Below are 11,233 nucleotides of genomic sequence, written 5' to 3'. Positions count from 1 at the left end.
CTGCTACCGCCTGTTGCTGCTGCAAACTTTGCACAAGTTATAGGTATAATAGAAGCTGCAAACTGAAAGAAGGATAACTCAAGAACAGGGAAATTCCCTCCCACAGAATATCCACAGTTTTCACTGCTCATGATTATGCAAAACGAAAGTAGTGGATCTAAATAAATAGGAGCTCATTGGAGCGCTCTACAACAGAACTTCATTCAACAGAGAGAGAGTCACTGAGCTTGACAGAAGATCCTTCAGCAGCACAAAATCAAAGATGATCAGAGCAACCACTTTAATGATTCTCGTTCTGCTCCTGGGTGCCATTACTACACAGGGTATGTTGAGTATCTTGTGTTTTAGTTCTAATTGCTCTATAATGTGTAGAGAGGAGCCTTTCTGTTGACTTATTGGCCAGCGATACATGTCTCAGTGTGCAGTTTGGTTATTCATTGAAAATTAAATGATGACTGATGCTATATATTATTGTGAATATAAAACTTGTTTTAATACTGAATTCAATGCTGAAACAAAATACCAAAATTCTGTCAACTTCAGACAATATCTAACTATAAGTTCAATTAATCTTTTCACAGGTATTCCAATCCCGGGCACTCAAGGCCGATGCCAGTGTCCTCAGACCAGTTCCATTCCTATCAATCCAAGGTACATCAAGAGTTTGAAATATATTCCCAAAGGATCGCACTGCGAGACACTGGAAATAATGTGAGTATCTGTGTCAGAATGTCAGCGTTAACCCTTCCATGTTACATCCATTTAGATGCTGCGCTCCATGTTGGGTCAATCACAATTTGTTTATGAGGCAGACTGAAAGGATTTTGTTTAATAAATTTGTTGAATTCCCACCTCTCATTGGGAAACATCCAGTTTCTTTGAGTTAGATTTTGAACATTTATCTTCTCTTCACAGTGTTACCATGAAAAACAGGAGCATGATCTGTGTGAATCCTAATGCCAATTGGGTGAAAATTATCATTAAAGCCACAAAAGGTTGGTATCTAATGTTTGTCAAAATTCAGACTTTATGTGAATAAAGGCAGATACATTGAATTGGTTTTTTAACCATGTGTGGCCTTTTATCCTTCGTTGAGGGCATTGAATCCCCTCTGTTGCATGTTCCTAGAACTTTCTGGTACTTTGCCCAAGTGTCCAGTATTTATGTGTGATCCGTGAGAATGAATGCTAGTAAGCTATTCAACCACAGTTGGCATCAGGTCTCTGTGCTGCTGTCTCTTCATCCAGCATCCGTATATATAAAATCCAAGAAGAGGTGGGGGTTTCACTTGGATAGCAATCCGGTGCAGGAATGTTGTGGGATTTCATGCGCCATCACCCACAATACTGTGTCCAATTGTCATACCTTTAGTAACTAGCTGAGATCAGCCAATTCTTCACAGACCACTGAGCAAAAAGAGACCTATCTAGACCACTTTCATCTCCTTTTCCTGCAGTCTTCTGCCCTTTATAGCCTACTCCATGGTTTTCTGCTCTGCATTGTAAGCTGCATTAATGCATCATTTTTAACCCTTTATTACCTGTTCTATTTTAACTTTCAACATAATATTCCTGCAGAATTAATTGTTCACTGTGGCTCCATGGATCCGGCATGTTAATTTTCTGATATAATTTCAATGAATTGTTAACAAAATAAACTGTTAGCAGTGCTGCGTAACAGCTCAATTAATAATGCCCCCAAATTTTGTTGCTGGAGGCATTGTCCTTGATATTAAAATAAATGCCTGCTGTATTTAGGAAAATTATAATTTATTTCACTTTATTTCAGGTGCCAAACAACACAACTGAGAAATGAAGCTGCAATGGGATGGACTCGATTCTACATCTGGAAACCTGCAGTACAATGAACGCTGAAATGAGGGAAGCTCTGTCCAGGGTGTTCACTCTCTGATGTCACTTCTGATAGGTGTTCAAATAGTTACCCTGCATTGATTCCTCAATCATGTGTCATTGTTTAACCTGATCATACTGTAATTGTTTACATGCGGCCTAAGAAAGTAGGCTTGCATTGTGAGACTTTGTGGCAAGAATGAGCTTTCGTTGTGATTTTGTGATGCACATGATTAATAAGAATAGAGTTTGTCATTGTTACAAGTTACTCCATGACTGAAATTAATTTGTTAACAGTTGAAATATAATATCCAATCATCAGACGTCGAGGAACAATGGAAACATTAATCGATTTATGAACTGATGGAAAAATGTAAATGAAACAGATAAAACAGATAATGTCAGTTGTATTTTTTAAATATTTGAAATAAGAATGGCAGTTGAGGACCGTTTTGGAATAATGACATTGTGGTAGCATTGGAGGCAGGAGAGAGTTAATGAGAAAGGGGATGATGGTGCAAAGTCAAATTAGATAGTGATGTGGCTAGAAAAGAATCAGAAGCAATGGACGAGATCGTCTGGCTGTTCATGCCGGTGGATCGTCCGGACCCGGTGACGACACACCTCTATCGCGGGTATCCTGGCGGTGTGGGGTGGATTCATTGCGAAATCCCATTGACAACAACAGACTGCCTCTTGCCGCCGAGAAACATGTGGTGGAAAGGCCAGAGAAACTCGCCTTATGTCCGAATGGGGTATACATTGGAAAAATGCTGAGTCAACACCAATAGATTGTGTCCAAATAAATTGTGGGGGATTGGGTTGTGATCTGAAGTTGTTGAATGCAATGTTGATGTCGAAGGCTGTAAAGTGACTAATCAAAAGATGAGATGATGTTCCTTGATCTAATGTAGAGCTTTGATGGAGCTGTATAGGAAGATAGAAAGTTCATAGTGGGAATAGATCGGAGAATTACTGTAATGTGACATTGTTAGAAACCAAGTTTTCATTTTGCTGCTGAATGTTACTGTTCCATTTGAAATATTGATGGTAAAATCAGTAGTAAGTAAAGATTAGTTGCAATTTCAGTTTGAATGCAATCTTTCATGTTAACATTCAAGAGCAATTGGTTATCATTGACATTGATGCTATTTTACTGCCGTGTTTATTGATCACTGACATTTTAAATGCACCTTGGAGTTTTCCCTCTTAAACATCCAAACTTAGGATGTTTCCAAAACTGAAGTCTGTGAAAACAAATTCCCTGTAGAAATGTCACATTTGAGGTGGCAATGCTGCTTATATTATATTTACTGGAAAAAAAGTAACATTTGTAAATAAACTAATTTATGTACAGTGATGAGTAGAAATATTTTGCACTGACAGACTTTTGACAGTCTTGTTTACTGTAAGCCTCAAAGGGCTTTGTGTAAAAGTTGTGTTGAGTATAAAGCTGAGTGTCACTCTGGAAGATGTGTCCAAGTTGTGCATGAATTTTCTGTTCCTGTATCTTGAAATGTAATTGAGTGATTAAAATAAACTAGAGTTCTGCTGAAGAATGTGTTGTCACCGTTTCTCAATCTTCAACTAAACAGATGTGCATTTCTCGAGTAGGTAATTTAGTAAAATTGACTAATAATAACAACCTGTTCAGGACACTCCTTGAACAGTTCTATACGGTGCAGGATATTTGCAGTTTTACTGATTTTAGAAATAAATCTGCAGAATCTTAATGGGCTTTTATGGGATATTAAATTACTGCCATGCTACACCAACCATCCATCTGTAGTGCTGTGAACAGGGTGAATGCATTGCTCGGAAGCCTGGTGTGGAGGGTGGGGCTGGGGGTGGGGGGCACATGGGGTGATTATGTTGGCACTCCTTCCATTGTAACACATCTCAAAATAGCCAGGGAGAGTCTGATGTGTTAGGCAGGTCGGTTCGGTGTGGACTGCACTTGATGCAGTGATGCGAGAAACAGCCCTCTAACACTGTGGAAGATGCAACACAGTTTTATTGAACAATGTAACAAACATACATCTTTAACGGTGGGTCGACACTATACTGAACTGACTGGAGACCTAGTACCAGCCTGACCAGACTTACTAGCTACCGCATGGTGTTTGCACTGTGCTAGCTCGTGGACTCTGACTGTCTCAGTGTCTGGTTCCAGAGAGAGCAGGAAACCTAGTGCCCTCTTGCTTTATAGTGGTGGTGTCCTGTCTGGTGATTGGCTGCACCATGCCGTGTGCTCACTGGTTCTCCTGTGTGTCAATCATTATATACATGTGTGGATATTATGACATCTTCCCCCTTTTTCTTCCCAAAATAAATACTAAGGTGTGGATGCTTATAAATATATATATATGTGCCTGACTATGTACAAAGAGATGTCTAAACAAACGTATATACATAGGAAGGTTGCGATAGTGCAGATATATGGCAAACAAAATGATATTTACAGAGGTCCAATTGGTGAAGTCACAAAAATGTACAAAAGCTCAGTCAAGAGATTTAGTCTGTGTGGTGGGCGACAAATTCTTGTTGATCGCCGCAGAGGCGGATTAGGAGCTGCCTGTGCTTGGAGAGGCGGGATCGCTGGCATCGCGGTGGGAGCGTGGACCGGCAGGATTGCTGGTAGATCGGTGGCCTCGTGGTCGGGTACGTCTGGAGGAGGCATCGTAGGCGGCGGGGCACACCGGTCAGGTAGAGGGCGTGGAACTCTTCGCAGTGCCCGTCTGTTGCGCCGTAGCAGGGAGCCATGCGGACAAGGAATGATCTTAGGGCCACTTGTTTGAGCACAACAGCTGTGGCTGACCAGCCGCCCTCAGGCAACTGTACGCGAACATGATCAGTTGGGGCTAGCTCGGGCAGATCTGTGGCATGGGCATCGAATGTGGCTTTCTGTTGAGCCCGTGACTGCTGTATTTTCTGTAGGACCAAGAGGTGGTCAAGGTCGGGAACGTGGATGGCTGGAACTGTGGTCCTCAGAGTGCGATTCATGAGCATCTGGGCTGGAGACAATCCAGTGGACAGTGGGGTCACCCTGTATGCCAGCATCGCCAGATTAAAATCGGAGCCTGAATCTGCAGCTTTGCACAGCAGCCGCCTTACAATATGGACCCCTTTTTTGGCCTTCCCATTTGACTGTGGGTAGTGGGGACTGGAGGTAACATGACGGAAGATGTAGGACTGTGTGAAGTCAGACCATTCCTGGCTGTAAAAGCAAGGACCGTTGTCGCTCATCACCGTGAGCGGTATCCCATGCCTGGCGAACGTTTCTATGCAGGCTTTGATTACCGCCTTCGACGTGAGGTTGGACAGTTTCACTACTTCTGGGTAACTGGAGAAGTAGTCGACCAGGAATACGCAGTCACGCCCCTTGGCGTGGAAAAGGTCTACTCCTACTTTGGACTACGGAGAGGTCATGATCTCGTGCTGCTGCAACGTTTCTTTGGGTTGAGCTGGCTGAAACTTCTGACTGGTAGGGCAGTTGAGGACTGTGTCGGCAATGTCCTGGCTGATGCCCGGCCAATAGACGGCCTCCCGAGCTCTGCGTCGGCATTTCTCAACCCCAAGATGATCCTCATGGAGTTGGCCCATCACCATAGCACGCATACTCTGCGGAATTACGATTCTGTCGAGTTTCAGAAGGATTCCCTCCACCGCCGTCAGGTCGTCTTTTACGTTATAGAACTGGGGACATTGTCCCTTCTGCCAGCCATTGCTGAGGTGCTGCATCACGTGCTGCAGCAGAGGATCCTTTGCTGTCTCCTCACAAATTTGGACCACCTGTTCGTCGGAGGCCGGAAGGTTCGAGGCACACAACTGCACTTGGGCTTCTATGTGGCAGATGAAGTCACTTTGTTCATGCGGTGTGGTAATGGACCTGGACAGGGCATCTGCAATGATCAGCTCTTTACCTGGCGTGTAGACCAGTTCGAAGTCGCAGCGGCGTAGCTTTAGAAGAATACGCTGTAACCGAGGTGTCACATCGTTTAAATCCTTCTGGATTATGTGGACTAGAGGCCTGGGGTCCGTCTCTACCATGAATTTCGGTAGGCCATAAACATAGTCGTGGAACTTGACTATCCCTGTTAGGAGGCCCAGACACTCCTTCTCAATCTGAGCGTACCGTTGCTCAGTGGGCATCATGGCCCTGGAGCCATACACCACTGGAGCCCAGGATGCGGAGTCATCCCTCTGGAGTAGCACCGCCCCAATGCCGTCCTGGCTTGCATCAGTTGATATCTTGGTTTCCTTGGTTGGGTCAAAGAACGCTAGGACCGGGGCTGTCGTGAGTTTCGCTTTCAGCTCGCGCCATTCCTCTTCATGCGTGGGCAGCCACTGGAATTCCGTCCAGTGTTCAAGATTCAACACAGTTTTATTGAACGATAGAACTAACATACATCTTTAACTGTGGGTTGACACTACACTGAACTGACTGGAGACCTAGTACCAGCCTAACCAGACTTACAAGCTACCGCATGGTGTTTGCACTGTGCTAGCTCGTGGACTCTGACTGTCTCAGTGGCTGGGCCCAGAGAGAGCGGGAAACCTAGTGCCCTCTGGCTTTATAGTGGTGGTGCCCTGTCTGGTGATTGGCTGCACTGTGCTGTGTACTTACTGGTTCTCCTGTGTGTCAATCACTGCCTGTCTGCACGTCATTTTATACATGCGTGGATATTATGACAGTCTGTCTTACATTGAGTATTGACTCATACAATGACAGTCAGACTATTGCAGGAGTCAGCAAGTAAGCTAGATGAGGCTGTGAGAAGCAATTTCATTTATCTTATCTGAGGATTTATTTTGGTCACAAGAACATCGAGAAGTCCCCCAGACCAACCTGCCCCCGCAGCACCCCCAAACCAATGGAGCCCCTGGGTCTCCTTGGCCTCGATCTCGCTTCTCCTTCACATTAACAGCATCTCGTGTCACCCACTTCTTCCTGCATCACATGGGCACTCAGTCAATGATTGCTCCTATTGAATCCCGGAGGTTTTGAATTCCCACTCCGATCCCCGATCCTACCCACCAGCCCTGACAACATCCCATCTTTTGGGGAGGAGGCAATGCCATGCATTACAAATAATGCACAGCAATTATAATAACCCGGGTTTCACCCTCCACGCTCCACAGAGTTTTCCTCCCAATTGCAAGCTTCCCTCCAATTCTCATGCTTCCCAGGCTGTACGTGTTCCAGTAAGAGCTGCTTTATCCCGAGTGAAAAGCTTTTAGAATTGATAATTTGCTGATATCGTCATACGTTTGGGGTCAGAGGAACCAGCAGTTCAGAAATCTTTACTGTTCAATAGCAGGATGTTGATTTGCTCCCAAATTAAATAGAGCAATGACCAAAGAACTGAAGGTGATCCAGCCAGTTTTAAGATCTATTTTACCTGGACCATTGTTGCTAACAAAACAAAATCAATTTCTGGAATTTTTAAAAAAATAAAACATTTTATTGAGGTATTTGTGATTTTGTAACAATAACAGAAGAAACCGTGTACATACAAATATAAATGTAGTGCAAAGGCCGTCTTCCTCCCTCACAGGTCCCACCTTTCTTACAGACTAATCTAAACTAAACTAAACCTGCCCCCCGCCCCCTCTCTGCTGACAGTTAATTTTCTCTAAAGAAGTCGACGAACGGCTGCCACCTCCGGACGAACCCTGACATTGACCCTCTCAGGGCGAACTTGATTTTCTCCAGACAGAGAAAGCTAGCCATGTCAGTTAGCCAGGTCTCTGACTTCGGGGGCTTTAAGTCCCTCCAAGATAATAGTAACCGTCTCTGGGCTACCAGGGAGGCAAAAGCTAGAACGTCTGCCTCTTTCTCTTCCTGGATTCCCGGATCTTCCGACACTCTGAAAATCGCCAACTCTGGACTCGGTGCCACCCTTGTTTTTAACACCTTGGTCATGACATCCGCAAACCCCTGCCAGAATCCCCTAAGCTTCGGGCATGCCCAGAACATATGAACATGCACACCTGTCTTCTATCCCAAAGAACCTGCTCATCCGGGCCACTGCCATGTGGGCCCGGTGAACGACTTTATATTGTATCAGGCTGAGCCTGGCGCATGATGTGGACGCATTGACTCTACTCAACGCGTCTGCCCAGAGACCATCCTCTATCTCTCCTCCTAACTCCTCTTCCCATTTGTGTTTCAGCTCCTCGGTCGGCGTTTCCTCTGACCCCATGAGTTCTTTACAGATGTCCGCAACCCTCCCCTCTCCCACTCATACTCTGGAAACTACCCTGTCGTATATCCCCCTTGATGGTAGGAGCGGCAAGGTTGAGACCTGCCTGCGTAGGAAGTCCTGCGCCTGCAGGCCTCATTCCCTCCCGTCAATTCAAATTTCTCCTCCAACTCCCTCAGGCTGGGAAAGCTCCCCACTACGAACAGATCTCCCATCCGCTCGATCCCTGCTCTTTGCCATTTCCGAAACCCTCCATCCAACCTCCCCGGAGCACACCGATGATTATTGCAAATTGGAGACCAAACCGATGCTCCCTCTGCTCCCACATGCTTCCTCCATTGCCCCCAGACTCTCAGGGCCGCCATCACCATGGGGCTGGTGGAGTACCGTGTCGGCGGGGACGGCAGTTCCCCCCCCACCATTCACTTCCTAATCATGGCTATATTTGCCGCCCAATAGTAATTGCTAAAGTTCGGCATCACCATCCCGCCCTCCACCCGGCTACGCTCTTGCACCCCCTTTTTTACTCGCGGGATCTTGCCCGCCCATACAATGCCAGAGATCACCCTGTTTACCCGTTTTAAAAAAGCCAGTGGAATAAAGATAGGAGGCACTGAAAAACAAACAGGAATCTCGGGAGCACTGTCATTTTCACCATTTTACCCTCCCAACCAGTGATAGCGGGAGCATGTCCCACCTTCGGAAGTCTTCCTTCATTTGGTCCACCAATCGGGCCAAATTTAACTTATGTAGCCGTTCCCATTCCCGTGCCACCTGGATGCCCAGATACCGAAAGCTTCCCCCTATCACCCTAAACGGCAACTTCCCCAGTCGCCTCTACTGCCCCCTTGCCTGGATCGCGAACATCTCACTTTTCTCCATGTTCAATTTACAACCCTAAAACCTGCCAAATTCCCCCAGAATCCTCATAATTTCTCCCATCCCCTCTAGTGGGTCAGAAACATATAGGAGCAGGTCATCTGTGTATAGCGAGACTCTGTGTTCCACCCCTCCCCGAACCAGCCCCTTCCAGCCCCTTGAGGCTCTCAGCGCAATTGCCAGCGGCTCTATGGCCAGCGCAAACAGCAGTGGGGAGAGGGGGCATCCCTGCCTCGTTCCCCGGTGCAGCCTAAAATAGCCCAATGTCAACCTGTTCGTTCGTACACTCGCCACAGGCGCCTGATACAGCAGTCTGACCCAATCGATGAAGCCCCGTCCAAACCCAAACCGCCCCAGCACTTCCCACAGATATGTCCATTCCACCCGCTCAAATGCCTTCTCTGCGTCCATTGCGACCATTACCTCTACGTCACTACCCTCGGGGGGCATCATGATCACATTCAACAGTCTTCTAATGTTGGCCACCAGCTGCCTGCCCTTAACAAATCCTGTCTGGTTCTCCCCAATCACATCTGGCACGCAGTCTTCTATCTTTGGGGACAAGATTATGGCCAACAGTTTGGCATCCACATTTACATAGAACATAGAACATAGAACATAGAAAATACAGCACAGAACAGGCCCTTCGGCCCACGATGTTGTGCCGAACCTTTGACCTAGATTAATCATAGATTATCATTGAATTTACAGTGCAGAAGGAGGCCATTCGGCCCTTTGAGTCTGCACCAGCTCTTGGAAAGAGCACCCTACCCAAACTCAACACCTCCACCCAACACCAAGGGCAATTTTGGACACTAAGGGCAATTTATCATGGCCAATCCACCTAACCTACACATCTTTGGACTGTGGGAGGAAACCGGAGCACCCGGAGAAAACCCACGCAGACACGGTGAGGATGTGCAGACTCCGCACAGACAGTGATCCAAGCCGGAATCGAACCTGGGACCCTGGAGCTGTGAAGCAATTGTGCTATCCACAATGCTACCGTGCTGCCCTTAAGAACAAATAAATCTACACTATATCATTTTACCGTAACCCATGTACCTATCCAATAGCTGCTTGAAGGTCCCTAATGTTTCCGTCTCAACTACTTCCACAGGCAGTGCATTCCATGCCCCCACTACTCTCTGGGTAAAGAACCTACCTCTGATATCCCTCCTATATCTTCCACCTTTCACCTTAAATTTATGTCCCCTTGGAATGGTTTGTTCCACCCGGGGAAAAAGTCTCTGACTGTCTACTCTATCTAAAACTGTCTACTCTATCTTTAATTTTCCAAACTCATTCCCTGTGAAAGTATTTCTTTGAATAATGTTACAGATGTTAAATTTTGGGTGGTTGGGACAGTTAATAATTAAACTTCAATAAAATTATAGCTTACTTACCCGACCCAACTGATACGGTCTCTCGGTAAATGCATGTAAAGCAAATTGATTTTTAATAAAATAAAAATTACACTAAAACATACTGAATTTCACATAAAAATAACACGTATAATGATGAGAACTAACTAAACTGTATCCACATGGTCTACATTCCCTCTGTCCAGGAAAAAGAATGAAAGATGTGTATAACCTGATATAATTTCATTTTGCCCGAATTGGGTAGATATTATGATCAAAAATCTATTCAAATGCAGTTGCGTTGTACTTCCATTTTGGGAAATGTACTGTGTAATCTTATTATTATGAACAGTGGTTTATTTAGATTATTTTTACATAAGGGTTCCTGGAATCAGAAAACCATCTCATAGACAGAGAAAATCACCTGCTGACAAGACTGATGCTTCTAATGGGACTGGCATCTATTCCATTGGGAAGTTTCTGATCAAGTTTATTGAAGGGGATTCTTCTGTAGCCACAAATGTCATAAAAGCAGAAGGGACTTGCGGGCGAGAGAATGAACAGTTGTAACCGTTTAAAATAAAATAATCCTGCTTAATTTTAAAAAAGCTTGCGTTAAATATTTATTTATAATATCAAATAGTGGACTTTCTACTTTGCCTTCTAATTTTATTTCTAGTTTGCTGATATGGAGACTGATTTTAATTATTCCTGTCTCCTGCCAGATGATATTATTTTCTGCCTGTTGTATCTGTGGACTGATCGGCGGAATATTAAATTTTCAGTTTCTGCGGGCAGTACCAAAAAAGAGAGCAGTCACTTTCCCCATACATATCGCTTCCATGTCAATGGCATGCCTGGGCATTGTGGGCTGCACTCTCTCTGCCTGCCTCACCTGTCGCCTTGCCAGCAACGAGCAACAGAGGATGTTCCT

At 45.2% G+C, this 11,233-nt stretch overlaps 1 protein-coding gene across 1 annotated transcript; it reads left to right on the top strand.

Moving 5' to 3' along the window:
- Positions 1-213: 213 nt before the first annotated feature.
- LOC140409525 (interleukin-8-like) lies at positions 214-3,409 on the top strand. Its single transcript, XM_072497917.1, has 4 exons — positions 214-323; positions 582-711; positions 916-995; positions 1,789-3,409. The coding sequence occupies exons 1-4, from the start codon at positions 263-265 to the stop codon at positions 1,806-1,808; spliced, it is 291 nt and encodes a 96-aa protein (XP_072354018.1). The 5' UTR covers positions 214-262; the 3' UTR covers positions 1,809-3,409.
- The last annotated feature ends 7,824 nt before the right edge of the window (positions 3,410-11,233 follow it).

The sequence above is a fragment of the Scyliorhinus torazame genome, chromosome 3, assembly GCF_047496885.1.
Source record: "Scyliorhinus torazame isolate Kashiwa2021f chromosome 3, sScyTor2.1, whole genome shotgun sequence".
NCBI lineage: Eukaryota > Metazoa > Chordata > Chondrichthyes > Carcharhiniformes > Scyliorhinidae > Scyliorhinus > Scyliorhinus torazame.
Note: the sequence above shows the minus strand (reverse complement) of the source record. Positions and strands in the feature narration are given on the sequence as shown.

Coding starts and splice junctions, on each gene's coding strand:
- LOC140409525 (XM_072497917.1), top strand. CDS start 263: ATGATCAGAGCAACCACTTTAATGATTCTCGTTCTGCTCCTGGGTGCC. Junction 324..581: donor GGGTGCCATTACTACACAGG/GTATGTTGAGTA, acceptor ATCTTTTCACAG/GTATTCCAATCCCGGGCACT. Junction 712..915: donor TGCGAGACACTGGAAATAAT/GTGAGTATCTGT, acceptor TTCTCTTCACAG/TGTTACCATGAAAAACAGGA.